At 36.1% G+C, this 19691-nt stretch overlaps 1 protein-coding gene across 2 annotated transcripts in view; it reads left to right on the forward strand.

The window, feature by feature from the left end:
• The window catches only part of LOC141395212 (TBC1 domain family member 19), a 29999-nt gene extending 11009 nt beyond the window's left edge, over window positions 1-18990 (forward strand). For both annotated transcript variants that reach the window (XM_073970756.1, XM_073970757.1), the window contains exons 6-11: window positions 11156-11347; window positions 11404-11671; window positions 11859-11968; window positions 12035-12126; window positions 12220-12301; window positions 18674-18990. In XM_073970756.1, the coding sequence (XP_073826857.1) occupies window positions 11156-11347; window positions 11404-11671; window positions 11859-11968; window positions 12035-12126; window positions 12220-12301; window positions 18674-18847 (918 nt within the window). In that variant the 3' untranslated portion in view covers window positions 18848-18990. The remainder of the gene's footprint in view (window positions 1-11155; window positions 11348-11403; window positions 11672-11858; window positions 11969-12034; window positions 12127-12219; window positions 12302-18673) is intronic.
• The last annotated feature ends 701 nt before the right edge of the window (window positions 18991-19691 follow it).

Raw genomic sequence — 19691 nt, forward strand, 5'->3', positions numbered from 1 at the left:
ATCCTCAGTACGCTATCTATATCAGTTACCACATTCCCTTGGTCATCTTTGCAGGAGAATGTGCCTGCACCATATCCTTCAGTCTGGTGTTTTACACTCTGGTAAAATTTTCGGACTTCATTCTGATCCTGAACATCTCGAGTTTCTCACGCTCACGCTCACGTTTTTCTTGCTCCTTATTTTTTCTCCTGAATATACGCTTTTCCTCTCTCCTCTTCTCCCGATAAGTTTCTTTCGTTCTTCGTGTTGCTACTGAATGCAGTGTTGCTCTACTCTACACTCCTGATCATAAATTTTTAGGTGGAGGTTTTTGGTACCCAAGTATGGTCTTTGCGGCAGTCTGAAGGGAGTGGGCTATTCTTTGCCAACGTGCTTCTACATTATCGGGACAAGTAGTGCTGTTTTCCAGCATGCGAGTCAGTTGAGCGGAGTAGGCTTGTGCTGTCTGTTGTGTTTGCAGCTTCTCGACATCCAGCTTCCGTCCTGTGTTAGATCGCACTTTTGCCGCAACATTAAGACGAGTGCGTACCTTGGCTGCTACAAGGAAATGGTCCGAATCGATGTTCGCACCTCGAATCGATCGGACATCTAACACACTGTACGAGTGTCTTCCATCTATCACAACATGATCAATCTGATTTTTTGTTTTCCCATCCGGGGATAACCACGCACTATGTCGCGAGTTCATATTAACTGTGGCCAAATATAGAAGGAGTTGTTGTAGGTGCATCAATTTTGGTACACGTACCTATTATTGACTTACAATCTTCAGGACAAAAATTTGGGTTGGTCGGTCCACGTTTTGATATAGCCCCCATAGAACCGTACCTCCCGATTTTCGGTATTTTGAATGTTTAAGACACAATGACCAACCGAAAGTATTAAATTTTTGTGGTTAGTCTTCGGCAGAGGTATCAAACATTCCAACAGAGAATTGTGGGCTAAGGTCCACGTTTTGATATAGCTCCCATATAACGGTACCTCCCGATTATCGGTATTTTGAAGATTTTAGCCTCATTATTACACCGAAATTGCTGAAATTTGGTATTTAGTCTTCGCAGGGGGCATTATACCTTCACCATGAAATTTGTCTGCATAGGTCCACGCCTTCATATAGCCCCCATAGGACGGTACCTCCCGATTTTCGGTATTTTGGAGGTTTTAGCCTGATTATCACACCGAAATGGCTGAAAATTGGTATTAAGTCTCCGTTGGGGGACTTATAACCTTCCACCAGAAATATGTCGGTATAGGTCCTCGTCTTCCTATAGCCCCCATAGAACCGTGTCTCCTCATTTTCGGTGTTTTGAGTGTTGTGGCCTCAATATCCACCCGATATGACTGAAATTTGGTGTTTAGTCTTCATATTGTTTGTGAGCATATTGAATATATCAAACTCTTGTCTTTATATATGAGAAATTTCCTTTAAAAAATTTTTTAACCGATTAGTGGTCAAAAAACGGTAAATTTTTTGTAAAAAATCGAATTTTGATTTTCGCTGTTCACAATTTTTTTTAAAAATTTATATTTTTAAAAATTCTCTCGTTTTAAAGCAAGACTATTAGGTACTTAATAAGTCCACAGAAATATATGATGATCGGTTCATTCGTTTTCGGGCTATAGCCAACACCGCAAAACGATTTGTTAAAAAAGGGGGTATCCTCTCAGTGAGGTGGTCGCTGAAAAAGAGAAGTGACACATTCGTCTGCAAACCTCTGCAGCTGGGACCTTTATATATTTGAAGTACTCACTTTTTTCTACTCATACAGCAAAAAATATATGCAAACAAAGGTGTAGCCAAGTTTATTACATCCCAAGAGAACTTAGGAACCATTTCTGCAGCGACCGTTACTTTTAAATTTTAAATATTAACGCATAATATAATTTATTAATTTTAGAAAAAAACACACAAAAATACGTATTAACTAAAATTGTTGGATTTAAATCCTCATATAGCAAAAACTACTTCACGTATCAGTATCAAAATTCAGATTCTTCTTAATTAATATGTTTTCTATCACTCCCCATCAATAAATTTGTTCAACGAAATATTTAGTTTTTACCATTTTTGGCCACGGTCGTGACACTGTGCCACGTAGCCTTGTGTATGTCGAAGTGTGGGAATCTGGTGCTGCTCACTACCATGTCTTTGCCGCTGCAAAATCAATCAGCCTCATTCCGTTGACGGATGTTACCTCATGAAGTCTGAATTTCCAATTTTAGCATTAAAATCTTCTAGAACAATCTTAATGTCATGGCCAGGGCAGCGGTCATATACTCTCTCTAGGCGCTCGTAGAATATATCCTTGGTCTGTTCGTCTTTCTCTTCGGTCGGAGCATGGGCGCAGATGAGACTGACGTTAAAAAACTTTGCTTTTATACGGATTGTGGCAATTCTCTCATCAACCGGAGTAAGGCGATAATATCAGCATTGTACTTGTCAAGTACATCCGCCAATACGTAAACTGCACCTACTCTTTAAAGAGTCCTGACATTCCAGGTGCAGATTCGCAGATCATGGTCCTTAATACGTTTGCGGGGGTCGTCAACTTTAGAGGCGTTTGTTTTTCTTCTTTTTCTTTGTTTTTTCATAGTTAGCTGTTTTGACGGGGTGAGTTACTAGCTCAACCCCCAACCCAAGTTTTTATTGTTCTTATGGGTGAACGCGCGGCACATGTTAGCTCACTACCTTTAAAGGCAGATCCCCAGGTGACACCACGGGGAGATCAGTGTCCACTTGAGATGAATGAGGGACCAAGATAAGTCCTGGGCTTTGCCATGTTAAAGCCGGTCAAGACCGTTCCTTGGTATCATTCATCCCTTACGTCACCCAAGGTATTCTTAAAATATTCTTAAACAAGTAAAAAAGTATCAGTCGGCTTTACCGACAGAGATATACCCTCAGCCTGTGTATATTGAAACAATTTTTTCCCAAAATACGTATGTAATTAGGGGTTTTTAAAAATTTTGGGCGTTTGAACCGACAAAAATGTTGATTAGGATTAAAGATCAAAAGTTTTGCGGATGAGATACTAAAAGGAATGGATCGACATTAACCGTTATGGAAGTGGATCTCCAGCCACAGCATATGACTGATTCGAGGTCTTAAAGTGAACTTATCCGAAATTTTGTGTGAGAGGTACCGGATGGAGTGGACAAATATAGTCCATATTTGAACATGATCTATATCTGGTAGATATTATAAGTTGTGTAAAGTATAGACCAATTCGGCCACTCCCTTCAAGAGTTACCGTACGAACAATTTTTCCGAACATTTTGGAACTTTTGTGGGGGAGGTACCTGAAGGAGTGGACCGATATGGCTTATCTTCGAGCTTAAACTAAGTTTTGGACAAAATATTACTAAGGCCAAATTTTGGATTGAATCGGCAGATCCGTTCGAAAGTTATCTTGCGCTCCAACCACCTCACACGGTGTCATATGGGTTTTGTGCAACTTTCAGGCTATTTTCTGAGGAAGTATGGACTTGCTCCTGATGAAACTTGTACCGTCGTATGGGGGGCAGTGAATACAACTTTCTAAAACAAAAATCAAAGCGATTCGCGAGTAGGTCCTAAACTGAACCTATCCGAAATTTTGTGTGGGAGGTACCCGAAGGAGTGGACCGATTGAGTCCATATTGGAACCTCATGTAAGTGTGGTAGACATTTCACGATTTGCAAAGTATGGATCAAACCGGTTACTTCCTTCAAGAGTTATCGTTCGTACAAATTTTCCGAACATTTTCGAAATTTTGTGGGGGAGGTACCGGAACGAGTGGACCGATATAACCCATCTTCGAACTTAAACTAAGTTTGGACAAAATATTACGAAAGCCAAAATTTGAACCGAATCGGTTCATCCGTTCGAGAGTTATCGTGCGCTCCAGCCAGCAGGACAGACAGACAGACGGACGGACATGGCTAGAACGACTCCAAATTGTCTGAAACACATTTCGTCTAAACATACTTGGGGTCTAAAACCATTATTTCGATGAGGCACATTTTGCCCGTTTGAAAGTGTATATACCCTCGTTAGCATAAATGCTGAGGGTATAAAAATGACCTCAAGGATTGCAATTATTGGAGGGGTACTACACTGCTGAACACAATATATAAAATACTAGCAATTATAATAAATAACAGGTTGGAGTGTGTCGAACAATCACTACAAGAAGAGCAAGGTGGCTTCAGGCCACATAGAAGCTGTTTAGACCAAACAAACACTCTTCGTATTGTCATTGAACAGTCCATTGAATGGCGATCACCACTATACATCGTCTTTATCGACTTCAAAAAAGCTTTTGATTCAATAAAAAGAAACGCTATATGGGAAGCTTTGAAAAATAAAGGGACCCCGATGAAACTAATCCGCTTAATCAAAGCAATGTACGACAACGCAGCCCTTCACGTGCGTCACAACGGGACCATTAGTGACCCCTTTTATACCAATGCTGGGGTTAAGCAGGGTTCCCCACTGTCGCAACTACTATTCGCCGTAGTTCTAGACGAAATTATGTTGAAGCTGTCCCACAAGAAAAGAGGAATTATATGGGATATGCACAAACATCTAGAATATCTAGCGTATGCGGACGATATTTGCTTACTATCCCACAAATTCTCTGTTATGCAACAAAAATTGAATGAGCTAGTTACATTGACAAGGCAAGCAGGCCTGGATGTTAATATTGGCAAAACTTTTGCAATGCGAATAAACAACTCGGTCGATTGCAGCTTTACGATTTCAAATCACCATATCGAGTTTGTCAAAAGCTTTTGTTATTTGGGCAGCATGATGTCGACTGACAACGGCGTAGACGACGACATCGACAACCGGCTGAAAAAAGCCAGATCAGCATTTGGCCGCTTAAATAAAATCTGGAGAGCAGCACAAATATCCCAGAACACCACATTAAAAATTTTCAACTCATGTGTAAAGTCAACACTTCTTTATGGTAGTGAAACATGGCTCATATCAAAAAATGTAGCCCAAAAACTTCAAATATTCATCAACAAATGTCTCCGAATAATCTGTGGCATATTTTGGCCAAACGCTATCTCAAACATAGATCTACATATCAGGACGAGAGAAGAGTTTATTATAAAGCAAATCGCTAGACGGAAGTGGAGATGGATTGGGCACACTTTAAGAAAACCGGTGACCAGCATTCCTCGTGCGGCTCTAGAAATGAACCCTCAAGGATCTCGACGTCCAGGACGTCCAAAAAACACATGGCGCAGAACAATCCGAAATGAATTACTACGAATAAATAAATCAATCAAACCCATATGTATCGATAAAATAAGATATAATTTTCTTGTAGAAGCCCTATGCTCCCAAGTGGAACAATAAAGGAATAAAAAAAATCTCTTAAAAATATTCTTAAAACTCTACGTTTGGTCCCTTTGCCGAACATTATAAAAAATCACAAAAAATATTCCAAAATCCACATATGGTTCCTTAAAAAAATATATTAAAAAAAATTACTCAATAATCTTCTTAAAAATCCACGAAAAAATCCATCCACATTTGGTTGCATAAAAAATATTCTAAAAAATTCCTGTAAAATATTAATAAAATTTACTTTTGATCATTCAAAAAATATTCTAAAAAATCTCTCAAAATTATTCTTAAAAATCTAAGTTTCGTCCCTTATCCAAATGTTATAAAAAATTCCCAAAAATCCACATTTGGTTCCTTAAAAAATCTCTCAAAAATATTCTTAAAAATCTATGTTTGGTCCCTTAGCCGAACATTATAAAAAATATTCCTAAAATCCACATTTGTTTCCTTAAACAAATATTCTAAAATAATCCCTCAATAATCTTCGTAAAAATCCACGAAAAAATCCAACCACATTTGGTTCCATAAGAAATGTTCTAAAAAATTCCTGAATAATATTCTTAATATTTTTTGATCATTCAAAAAATTTTCTAAAAAATCTCTCAAAAATATTCTTTAAAATCCGTTGGTCAATTAACCAAATGTTATTAAAAAATCCCCAAAAATATTACTAAAAATCCACGTTTGGCCCCTTAAAAAATATTCTAAAAAATCTGTTCTTCGTATAAATCCAAAAAAATCCATCCACATTTGGTTCCATAAAAAATGTCTAAAAAATTCCTCAAAAATATTCTTAAAATCTACTTTTGATCATTCAAAAATATTGTAAAAAATCCCTGAAAAATATTCTTAAAAATCCACATTTGGTTTCATAAAAAATATTCTAAAATATCTCTCAAAAATTTTCTTAAAAATTCACGTTTGGTTCCTTAACCAAATAATATAAAAAATTGCTAAAAATCCAAATTCTAAAAAATTCCTCAAAACTGTCTTTAAAATCTATACTTAAAAAATCCCTCAAAAATATCCTTAAAAATCCACGTTTGGTCCCTTAACAAAATATTCTAAAAAAATCTCTCAAAGTAATCTTAAAAATCTACGTTTGGTCCCTAACCAAATATTAAAAACAAATTCCCAAAAATATTCCTAAAAATCCACATTTGGTTCCTTAAAAATATTCTAAAAAACTCACAATAACCTTCTTAAAAACCCACGAAAAATACCTGAAAAAATCGTTATAAAAATATCCCTCAAAAATTTCAAAATAATTTTTTAAGAATCCACATTTGTTCCCTTAAAAATATTCTAGAAATATTTCTTATAAACATTAAAATTTCTAAAACATTCTTTAAAATCCACGTTTGGTTCCTTGGCAAAATATTCTTGAAAATCCCTTTAGGATATTCTAAAAAATTCCTTAAAGATACTTTTTAGAATCCACGCTAGGTCCCTTAAATCCTTCAAAATTTTTCGTAAAAACTCACATTTGGTCACTTAAAAATATTCTGAAAAATTATTTTTAAAAATCTTAAAAAGTTCCATAAAAATATTCGAAAAATACCACAAAAATATTCTTAAAATCGACCTTTGTTCATTCAAAAATATTCTAAAAAACCCCTCAAAAATATTCCTAAAAATTGACATTTGGTTCCTTAAAAAATCTCTCAAAAATCTTCTTCAAAATCCCTCAGCAAAATATTTTTAAAAATCGCTCAAAAAATATTCTTAAAAATCCACATTTAGTTCCTTAAAAATTATTCTAAAAAATCCCACAAATATATTCTTAAAAATCCACATTTGGTCCTGTAAAATATCCTTAAAAATACTTTAAAAATATTCTTAAAAATCCATGTTAGGACCCTTAACAAAATTTTCTTAAAAATCTCTCAAAAATATTCTAAAAATCTTTTCTTTAAGTTTTAGTTTGGCTTGAGGTCAGTAAATTAAAAACATTTTATTTTGTTTTTAATAGTATTTTATTTTCCGATATTTCGGTTGTCTCCGACAACCATCATCAGGGATTTAATCTTTAAAAAGAACAAATTACATTTGCTATATAAAAAACATTAACAAAATTAGTTTTTAACACAATAATTACATTTGTTCTATTTTGCAGTCACTAGAAATAACTTCCTCATCTTTTCACAAATATTCTCCAACTAAACTTTTTGATGTTTTTCTATCAAGTTTCTATAGATTTGTGCACAGTGGTCTGTGTCTGTCTTGTAATTCATCCGTTTTTCTACCGGAACATTTATTATATGGAGCATTTCTAGCATAAATCTTCGCTTGTAGTTATTTTCTTGCGTCAAAATGTCCACATTTTTAAAGTTAGGAGTGTGTCCTGTAAGAGCACAATGGGCTGCGAGCGCGGTTTTTTGTTCTAAAGGTCTGTTTTTGGCTTTCTGGTCCGACTTGTGTGCACTTAACCTAGTTTTTAGTTTTGATTTTGTTGTCCCAACATATACCTTATGGCATATGTTGGACCCGTCACCATTGCATTTCACTTTATAAACGACGTTAGACTTGTCTTCCGGAGGAACTTTTGACTTCGTACGGCTAAAAAAGTTGTTATTTGTATTTGTGCTTTTTAGTGCCAATTGAAAGTGCTCTTTGTCATATAGATTGGAGTGAGAAAATCTTTCTGAAAAGCCTGGAACATATGTCGCGCGTTTATATATCTTTGGCGGTTTTTGGTCCATATTATCTCTTTTGCATCGAACCTGGTTGATGAGATCTTTCACCGTTTTATTGGGGAAGTCATTCATTTTTAAAATGTTTTTGATTTTTGCTATATTTTTGGTATGAAATTGTCTGTCGCTTATGTTTAATACTCTGCGGATAAAGTTTGTTGCGGTATTTATTTTGATTCTTCGTGGGTGTTTGGAGTAGAAGTTGATTAATCTTCCCGACGATGTGGGTTTTTGGTACCAGTCTAGTACTAGTTTATTACCTTGTCTATGGATTAAAGAATCCAGGTATGGCAATTGGTTGTTGGACTCACACTCCATGGTGAAACGCAATTGCTTGTTGTACTGATTTAAAATCTCCAATGTGTTTTCAACTTCGTCCTTTTGTATTATACAAAAAATGTCGTCGACATATTTTGTAAGAAATCTTGGTTTTCTAATTAGTTTTTCCATTGTGTCGTCAAGTAGCTTCTCCATCACTATGTCGGCTATAATGGGAGAAATTGGAGAACCCATTGGCATCCCTTTTAGTTGTTCGTATACTTTATCGCGGTATACAAAGTATCGAGAATCCCTTATGCACAGTGTCAGGATTGCTATAAATAGGTTGATAGGAATATTCGTGTGTTCCTGAAGAGTAGACCATTTTTCCTTTATTGCATTAATAGCCAAATTTACAGGAATGCTTGGAAATAACGATATGACATCGAAGGATATTAATATTTCGTTATCGTCAATATGCTGATTATTAATTCTGGATTTGAATTCTACAGCATCCTTTATGTTATATGTAGATTCTCTAGTCAAGTTTTGAAGTATTGATGCCATATATTTGGAAAGCTCGTAAGTTGGAGAGTTAATGAAGGAACAGATTGGACGTAATGGAGTTCCTTCTTTATGAATTTTTGGCAATCCATATATTTTTGGGGGAATTGAAGTTTTCATTAAAAGCCTGTTCTTCTCTGTCTCACTAATCACGCTTAGATCCAATAATTTTTGGACCAATTTATTGTTTTTTTCCTGTAACCCAGTGGTCGGATCCTTTCTCATTCGCCTATATGTGCACATGTCCATGAGTATTGTGTCCATTTTTGATTCGTAATCCGTTTTGAGCATCGCTACTGTCTTTCCTCCCTTGTCGGAGTTAAGTATTAATATTTGTTTATTTTGCTTTTTAAATTTTGTAGTTTCGCCCACTGTGCTTAGTATAAATCGGTCTCTTTTTCCTATCGTTGTGTTTCTCAAGTGTTCGTTAATGAGTGTTATGAAATTGATTCTTGCTTTTTCTTGTTGTTCTTTGCTCTCTAATGATTGAATGCAATCCTCTCCTTCAGCGATTATGTTGAATAAGGGGAAAGTCGTCTTGGTAGTTGGCAATGAGAACTTCGGTCCCAGTGAGAGCAACCACTCAACATTCGAAGGTACGTCAGTGTTAGTAATATTGACGAACCACTCCTTGTTGTGTTGAATGTTGAGTTGATGAAGGTGTTGTTGTTTTAACGAACTTAATTTGTTGATGTGAGTTGTTTTTTGTTTTGTGATTTGTGTATTAAGAATTGTATTCTCACTCTCTATGAGTAATTTAAAGTCCTCTCCATCTAAGAGGTGAGTAAGATGATCTTGCGTGTTGGTTAGAATCTCTTTGGTGATGTTAGATTGCTTGTGTTTTTGTTGTATTACAAGCTTGAGAAGTTTCATGTGGAAATTGAAAATGAGTGTGTCTAACGAAGTTTTTATGTTAACTGGTATTGTGTTGTTGTTTTCAAATATATTGTATACGTTTTTGGTTGTGTTGAAGATGAAATTTGGAATAATGCCTGCTTCCTTGCACTTGATGAGGAAAGTAGTCGTTGACCTAATGCGTGCTGATTGCCTGTTACTTTTGGCATATTGTTTAATAATATTTTGTGTGTTATTGTTATATTTTTGTTTAATATTTTTATAGAGCTGCATGATGACTTTGTTGTTTTTTGCGGCGTGCCTTCCGTGTTATAATTTGTTGTATGGTTATAGTTGACCTTTGGACTGAAGTTTTCTTTAAGTTTTAGTTTGGCTTGAGGTCAGTAAATTAAAAACATTTTATTTTGTTTTTAATAGTATTTTATTTTCCGATATTTCGGTTGTCTCCGACAACCATCATCAGGGATTTAATCTTTAAAAAGAACAAATTACATTTGCTATATAAAAAACATTAACAAAATTAGTTTTTAACACAATAATTACATTTGTTCTATTTTGCAGTCACTAGAAATAACTTCCTCATCTTTTCACAAATATTCTCCAACTAAACTTTTTGATGTTTTTCTATCAAGTTTCTATAGATTTGTGCACAGTGGTCTGTGTCTGTCTTGTAATTCATCCGTTTTTCTACCGGAACATTTATTATATGGAGCATTTCTAGCATAAATCTTCGCTTGTAGTTATTTTCTTGCGTCAAAATGTCCACATTTTTAAAGTTAGGAGTGTGTCCTGTAAGAGCACAATGGGCTGCGAGCGCGGTTTTTTGTTCTAAAGGTCTGTTGATGAGGAAGTTATTTCTAGTGACTGCAAAATAGAACAAATGTAATTATTGTGTTAAAAACTAATTTTGTTAATGTTTTTTATATAGCAAATGTAATTTGTTCTTTTTAAAGATTAAATCCCTGATGATGGTTGTCGGAGACAACCGAAATATCGGAAAATAAAATACTATTAAAAACAAAATAAAATGTTTTTAATTTACTGACCTCAAGCCAAACTAAAACTTAAAGAAAACTTCAGTCCAAAGGTCAACTATAACCATACAACATATTCTAAAAATCTAAAAAATCTTTTGAACACTTTAAGATATTCTAAAAAATTCTTCAAAGATACTTTTTAGAATCCACGCTAGGTCCCTTAACACAATATGTACATATTCTAAAAATCCCTCAAAATTATTCTTAAAAAACCACATTTTGTTCACTTAAAACATGTTCTGAAAAATTCCTCAAAAATTATTCTTAAAAATTGGTTCCTTGAAAATTATTCTAAAAAAGTCCCTCAAAGATATTCTTAAAAATCCATGTTTGGTCCCATGACAAAATATTCTTAAAAATCCCTCAAATAATATTTTAAATTACGTAAGTTTTTGTATCTTTTCAGAGAAATCATTACAGTGACTTATTGCGCACCGAATCCTATGCTGGTTCCACGGATATGAATTTACAATGTCAACGAGTGTTGGAATCAAAGCATGCTCCACTATGTCAACATTTGCTGCGTAAAGGAAATACTCCCGCGCCATATCGTGGAGCATTGTGGTCTTATGTTTTGGGCAGTCATGTTAATAATTTTGTAAGTAGGTATTCGTCATTGTATACCTTTTGTAAATTTCATATGTTTCTTTGCAGGATATCGAACATTGGAATCGTTTAAAAGCCAATGTTTTGGCAACCGATCACATTGTCGATAAACTGGTATTCAAAGATATACAATTGACAGCCTCGAATGATGATCAATATTTTGTATTTGAAGATGTCCTCTATCAAGTGCTGTTGTGTTTTTCACGTGACACGGAGATAGCTCAAATGATACAATTTGAACATTATCCAATTAAGGGTAAAAGTTATGAGGCTCCGCCATCGGGTGTGGTGCCGTTTCATGGTATCTGCATGTTTGGTATGTAATAACAAATACAACCTTTAGGGGATATGGGTTCGATTAGTAATTCTCAAATTTCAAAGAGATTTCTGGAAATCGTTGAGATTTTAAACGATTTTAGTTTAAACTTATTCCGTCTGAGGATATTAATAATGTAAAGTATTTTTGGTAATGAGGTGAACGTTTTTTGTATTTGTATTTCCAGCTGCTCCATTCTGTTACCTTTTCGATTCACCAATCAATTTATATTTTACATTTCGGGCATTTTACATACGTTATTGTCATCGCTTAACCACCATTAATACACATCCGCAAGTGAGTTGTTAGTAAAAATACATCATTTTTTCTTTAATATTTTTAATGTGACTTGCTTATATTTAGGGTATCGTCAGTATTTGTCTACTTTTTGAGAAATTACTTCAGACCCATGAGCCACAGCTATGGTCACATTTTCGTGAATTACAAATACAGCCGTAAGTTAGTTAATAGTATACCTTATTTGGACTTACCGAATAACTTATCTATTGTTCTTTTTTTCGTTCTCGATACATTTTCATGTTTTTCAGAATCCGTGTTGTGTTCAAATGGCTTATGCGTGCATTTAGTGGTCACCTACCACCCGATCAATTACTGGTGTTATGGGATTTGGTAAGTGAATGGAAGTGGAATTGAATTGATTATTAACATGGGAATAATTCACACATGACCATAATAGGAGATGAGGTCCAATACGATTTCTAAATATTATTACCATGTAGAGTGGGTTTAATAAGTTTGGATGAAGACAAGTTATCAAAAGTATTTTGTGGATTATGTAGGCCATAAAACATTAAAAAACAAGTAAGAAAAGTCTATAGTCGGACGGAGCCGACCATGGGATACCCTATACCACTATCCCTGGACAATCGCTCTCCACGGAACTTCTTTTCAATAATTGTAAAAATTAAATTATCAAATATTAGAGATGTAATATATAATACTTATGACCAAAACCAAAGAGTTATCTAGCATGGCAAAGACATTTTTGTAGCAGGAAAGGAAAATTTAGTTCACACAAACTAAAATGTAATGAAACCCACTTATGTAGTACTACTACTACTTCCGTTGTTCAACCGCTACGTTATTGAAATTTTTACCAATTTCACACAAAATTTCAGTCCATTTAACCCGCTAAGTATTATCTGATCTTCACGTTGGTGTGTACGCTTCTTCTTCTTCATCATAAACTCAAACTTTGTTTAAAATTTTGCGGGTTATTATTTTGACCTACAGAGCCGCTACAAAATTGGTTAAAACTTTGATTTTGGTCCATTTCATCCCCTGAACATTTCACGATAATCTCCAAAAACTAATCATTTCTAATATGGCCCGAACCCAACCTCCTTAAAAAATTTGTTACAATCGGTCCGTAATTGCGGCCTTAAGCTTGCTTACAATTTTTAATGGACGGACACACATCGCTAAATCGCTTTATCTCGTCGAGATATGAATTTAGGCATACCAAATAAGGGGTCTAAGACGAATATTTCGTGGTGTTACATAAACTTTTGGAGAGACAATATGTAGCATGGGATAAAAATTTGGTTCTCTACACAGAAACCATTATATATTAGGCAGTAGGCCCGTTATCTAGCAAACACTTTATTGCAATTTACATCAGAGGAAAGGTCAGTTGTTTTTTTCCATATGTAGGCTACTTTGCGAAATATATATGTCCTCAAGGAATTAAAATATCGACCAAAAATAAAATGTTTATATTTTTCGTACAAAAGTAATGGTCCATTTCACCCGCTAAAGAATATCAGATCATCATTCAAAATTGTAGGCATCTTTTTCGACCTATACTCTTACCCGGTGCAAAATTTCGTGACTATTGATGTATAATTGCGACTTCTAGCGAGTTTATTATTACATTACAAACAAATAACGGAATATATTAGGCTGTAACTCTGTTATCTGATCATGCACACCAACATAATTGGCATCAATTGAAAGGTCAAGCGTTCCACTTTCAAGTATATCTCACTTGTCCGGAATGTCTTTTCCAGGAATTAAGATATAAGCTGTATATTAAAAATTTTCACAATTTTCACACAAAAGTTTTGGTCCATTTAACCCTCTAAATATTATCCGATCGCCATCTCAAATTGCAAGCTTCTCCTTTGTGATATACTCTTACCTTATTTAAAATTACGCGTTGATCGGACTATTATTGAGACCTACAGAGCCGCTAGAAAATTGAATAAATATTATGTTTTGGTCCATTTCACCCGCTAAATATTTCACGATCATCACCAATAAGAATAGGGATCTATTCAGATCTGAACCCGACCTCCATACAAAATTTCGTGACGATCGGTCCATAATTGCGGTCTGGAGCGTGTTTACAATTTATAATGGACAGACGGACGGACGGACTGACGGACGGACACACATCTCAAAATCGCTTTATCTCGTCGAGATATGAAGAATGGTATACCACATTGGGGGTCTCCGACGAATATTTCGCGGTGTTACATGAATTTTTACCAAAACAAACTTATAATACCCTTTTCCACATTGTGGTATAGGGTATAAATATAATGTTGCAGATAGGTTCCCAACTATTGTCCGCTATTACAATTTCAACACGATCCGAGAAATGGCCATAAACTGGATTACAGGGCGAAAGTTATGAACTTTAGGGAGAAAATACCAGAAGGAATGCACCGACATAGTTCATTTTGGAACTGGATTTAATTTGGAGTAATTTTATTGTAGTTGGTCACCGGTGGGCTTTTTACTACTTTTGGGTAATTCTGTCAGGAAGGATGGACAGGGAACAGAATAACTTTTGAGATTTTCCAGAGACAACAGAAGAACTTTTGAAGTCTTCCAGAGGCAACAGAATAACTCTTTAATTCTTCTATAGGCAACAGAAGATTTCTTAGGGTCTTCTATAGGCAACAGAAGACCTGCTGAGGTCTTCTATAGGCAACAGAAGACCTGTTGAGGTCTTCTATAGGCAACAGAAGACCTCTTGAGGTCTTCTATAGGCAACAGAAGACCTCTTGAGGTCTTCTACAGGCAACAGAAGACCTCTTGAGGTCTTCTATAGACAACAGAAGACCTCTTGAGGTCTTCTATAGGCAACAGAAGATCTTTTGAGGTTTTCCAGAGACAACAGAATAACTCTTGAATTCTTCTATAGGCAACATAAGACCTGTTGAGGTCTTCTATAGGCAACAGAAGATTTCTTAGGGTCTTCTATAGGCAACAGAAGACCTGTTGAGGCCTTCTATAGGCAACAGAAGATTTTTTGAGGTTTTCCAGAGACAACAGAATAACTCTTGAGGTCTTCTATAGGCAACAAAAGATGACCTCAGGACTTCAATGGGCAACAGAAGGACTCTTGAGGTCTTCTATAGGCAACAGAAGATCTTTGAGGTTTTCCAGAGACAACAGAATAACTCTTGAATTCTTCTAAAGGCAACAGAAGACCTGTTGAAGTCTTCTATAGGCAACAGAAGACCTTTTGAGGTCTTCTATAGGCAACAGAAGACCTTTTGAGGTCTTCTATAGGCAACAGAAGACCTCTTGAGGTCTTCTATAGGCAACAGAAGATTTCTTGGGGTCTTCTATAGGCAACAGAGGACCTCTTGGGGTCTTCTATAGGCAACAGAAGACCTGTTGAGGTTTTCTATAGGCAACAGAAGAGTTTTTGAAGTTTTCCAGAGACAACGGAATAACTCTTGAGGTCTTCTATAAGCAACAAAAGATGTCCTGAGGTCTTCTATGGGCAACAGAAGATCTTTTAAGGTTTTCCAGAGACAACAGAATAACTCTTGAGGTCTTCTATAGGCAACAAAAGATGACCTCAGGACTTCAATGGGCAACAGAAGGACTCTTGAGGTCTTCTATAGGCAACAGAAGATCTTTGAGGTTTTCCAGAGACAACAGAATAACTCTTGAATTCTTCTAAAGGCAACAGAAGACCTGTTGAGGTCTTCTATAGGCAACAGAAGACCTTTTGAGGTCTTCTATAGGCAACAGAAGACCTCTTGAGGTCTTCTATAGGCAACAGAAGATTTCTTGGGGTCTTCTATAGGCAACAGAGGACCTCTTGGGGTCTTCTATAGGCAACAGAAGACCTGTTGAGGTTTTCTATAGGCAACAGAAAATTTTTTGAAGTTTTCCAGAGACAACGGAATAACTCTTGAGGTCTTCTATAAGCAACAAAAGATGTCCTGAGGTCTTCTATGGGCAACAGAAGATCTTTTAAGGTTTTCCAGAGACAACAGAATAACTCTTGAATTCTTCTAAAGGCAACAGAAGACCTGTTGAGGTCTTCTATAGGCAACAGAAGACCTGTTGAGGTCTTCTATAAGCAACAGAAACCCTCATGAGGTCTTCTATAGGCAAGAGAAGACCTCTTGAGGTCTTCTATAGGCAACAGAAGATTTTCTGAGGTTTTCCAGAGACAACGGAATAACTCTTGAGGTCTTCTATAGGCAACAAAAGATGTCCTGAGGTCTTCTATGGGCAACAGAAGGCCTCTTGAAGTCTTCTATAGGCAACAGAAGATTTTTTGAGGTTTTCCAGAGACAACGGAATAACTCTTGAGGTCTTCTATAGGCAACAAAAGATGTCCTGAGGTCTTCTATGGGCAACAGAAGACCTCTTGAGGTCTTCTATAGGCAACAGAAGATCTTTTAAGGTTGTCCAGAGACAACAGAATAACTCTTGAATTCTTCTAATGGCAACAGAAGACCTGTTGAGGTCTTCTATAGGCAACAGAAGACCTCTTGAGGTCTTCTATAGGCAACCAAAGACCTCTTGAGGTCTTCTATAGGCAACAGAAGACTTTTTGAGGTTTTCCAGAGACAACAGAATGACTCTTGAATTCTTCTATAGGCAACAGAAGACCTGTTGAAGTCTTCTATAGGCAACAGAAGACCTGTTGAGGTCTTTTTGAGGTTTTCCAGAGACAACGGAATAACTCTTGAGGTTTTCTATAGGCAACAGAAGACCTGTTGAGGTCTTTTATAGGCAACAGAAGACCTGTTGAGGTCTTCTATAGGCAACAGAAGACCTCTTGGGGTCTTCTATAGGCAACAGAAGACCTGTTGAGGTCTTCTATAGGCAACAGAAGACCTGTTGAGGTCTTCTATAGGCAACAGAAGACCTCTTGAGGTCTTCTATAGGCAACAGAAGACCTCTTGAGGTCTTCTATAGGCAACAGAAGACCTCTTGAGGTCTTCTATAGGCAACAGAAGACCTCTTGAGGTCTTCTATAGGCAACAGAAAACCTTTTAAAGTCTTTTATAGAAAGCAGAATACCTCTTGAAGCCTTATATAAGCTACAGAATACCTCTTGAGGCTTTCTATAGGCAACAGAAGGCCTCTTGAGGTTTTCCAGAGATAACAGAAAAACTCTAGAGGTCTTCTATAGGGAAAATAAGATATTTTAAGGACTCTTGGAGTCTTCTATAGGTAACGGAAGACCTCTCGATGTCTTCTATGGGCAACAGAAGACCTCTCGAGGTCTTATATAGGGAACAGAGGACCACTTGCTGCTTACGGAACTCATGTTGACGATCGGCAACTGAATAGCTATTTATAACTCGGGGAGGAGTTTAGCCGCAGGACTTATTGCTACGGGTTACAAAAGGGACCACCCTGTCCATTTTCCAGACTTTAAGCTCGATGTGGGTGGCGGCGAGCGGCAGGTTGAGAACTTTGGTGATATACTCACCACTCCCGGCTCAATCAGCAGCTATTTCAGCGTAATCATGGAGATTCCATTAGAGCGTTCCTGATTTAGAGTTCCTGATAACATTCGCTACATAATGCATTGTAACTTGTGGTGGTTCATGCTCGACAGGGAGAGATCTAAAGTGACTTTGCACTCTTCCTTTGGCCCTCTGACTACTGGGGTGCTCTACAAAAATAACTTCAGCTCCAATGTTGCAACTCTTCAGATGATTTAGTCATTTGTTCCGCTTGTGCTCACAAACGTGTTAACCTCCAGTGTCATCTCATTGGCACTGGGATTGGCTACACGAAGCTCATCACAACTATTTGCTAAACCCACCGGCTCTGCTGGGAAATTTGGTCTCACTTCAGGTATACGACCATCAGGTATATGACAAGCGACTGCAGCAGTGGTGATTTCTTGGAACGTCCTTTCTGCTACCCGAACATCAGAAGGGTTGGGTTGATCTTGGAAGTGGTGATTAGTGAACTCTATGAAACTAGGCCAATTAACTTTGGTATGACTAATAAAAATACGGCATTCAGAGGTGTGAAATCAGGCGCTCTGCTGATGGAGACAACTATTACAATGTTGGGCCTGTAACCTTGAATACAGCTGTTTATTCACGGGATGTATACGTTAAGGAACTCTACTTCGGCGGTTCCACACCTGCCTGCTACCCCCATACTTTTTGCGTATGGGTCATTAGAGGCAGACTTAAGCAAGATAGGTCGGTTTTGAAAGGAAAGCTAATTCCCCACCTCCACTTCTGGTGTGATCCTTCCTCAGTATGTTATAACCGTAACAACGTAAGCTGCAGTAGTTGCTGAGCTTGGTTTTCTGTACTGCCGCGACCAAGATATTCCACCGACATCGATGGAGTCGTATGGAGCTACAACGATTGCGTTGGCTGGATCATGTCAATAGAATGGATAAAGAGTCCCCCACCAGAAAGGCATATAAATACCAGCCATTTGACGGTATATGCCTCAAGGAAGGCCAAATATGTTTACTTCTGCTTTTGCTTTGCCTTTGCAAATTTGAAAAGCACACACGAGTTTGGAAGTATTCTTTCTTTCTTTCGACATACAGAAACAGGCAGTAAGACTTGGGTGGGTATGATTGTTATGACATTTTAAGAGATTTCTTTGACTAGGGACAGAACTTTGGAACTTCGTGGCGTATGAACAATTTGTTATTTTTAATATATTACTCATATGTAGTCTCTTAAATATTTGCAACCAACAATAATATAATAAATTAATAATAAAAATATCTACTTACAGATTCTCGGATTTGATAGCTTGGAAATTCTCTCAATATTTGCCATTATCATTTTATCGTTTCGCAAGGAGAGTTTAATGCAGGTGAATTCTTTGGATAGCATTGAGGCCATACTCGCCGATTTATCATCGATTCAGGTATTGCCATTGGTGCAGTTGGCCTTGAGCAGAGACTAAGAGAAGATAAAGCAAATACTCTAACATCAATACAATTTAGTTTAAATTTTTATACGAAATATATAATTTAGTTTAATTGAAATAAATAAATTAGAAAATTTTATAAATAAAAAAGAAATTATTCCCTCAAACCTCCCAAAGAACACATAAACGATGCATTTTTAATCATTTTGAATAATAATATATTTTTATTTTCTTTCGTACATATTTTGTTTCTCGCAAAATGTCCGTTTAATAAATACACATTTAATAATATTAATAATAATTTTATAAATATACCTAATCTCTAATTTTTTTACATTTGCTTTCATTGAGTAAATTAATTGCTTATTTTTTAGTTATTTTTTACAATATTTTTTAAGAGCAACAAGAATTCAATTTTTCTTTTGTTAAATATTTTTGATTTAGTATTTTGAGGATATTGGAAACTAATCATAATTTATTTATTTATTTTTTTAATGATTATCAAATTGCCAATTATTATTTTGTTTTGTTTTTTAAGTGGGGCATTACAATATGGCTTTTACATGACAAAGGCCAGCCTTATTTCGGTGTAAGTCTCTTTTCCGATGAGGGTACTGGTCACCAATTACACTGTGCGACAACAACAAAATATGACAAGGAAAACTGAATAAATCATGAAAGTAGAGCTAAAAATATAAGACACGTGTAAAGTTTACATCGGAAAGCAACCAAAGTAGGCCGGGCAACTTCCGCCCATTTCTAGTTTTTTTTTTTTTCTAAATATTCTAGTTAAGATGTCTTGGAATCCTTACATTTTAGGCATATAGTGTCTTTGACAACTTTACTGAGGAGAATGTGTGGAATATATTTATTAACAATT

Source organism: Musca autumnalis, unplaced genomic scaffold, assembly GCF_047663935.1.
Source record: "Musca autumnalis isolate F117 unplaced genomic scaffold, ASM4766393v1 scaffold_2, whole genome shotgun sequence".
In the NCBI taxonomy this organism is placed as follows: Eukaryota; Metazoa; Arthropoda; class Insecta; order Diptera; family Muscidae; genus Musca; species Musca autumnalis.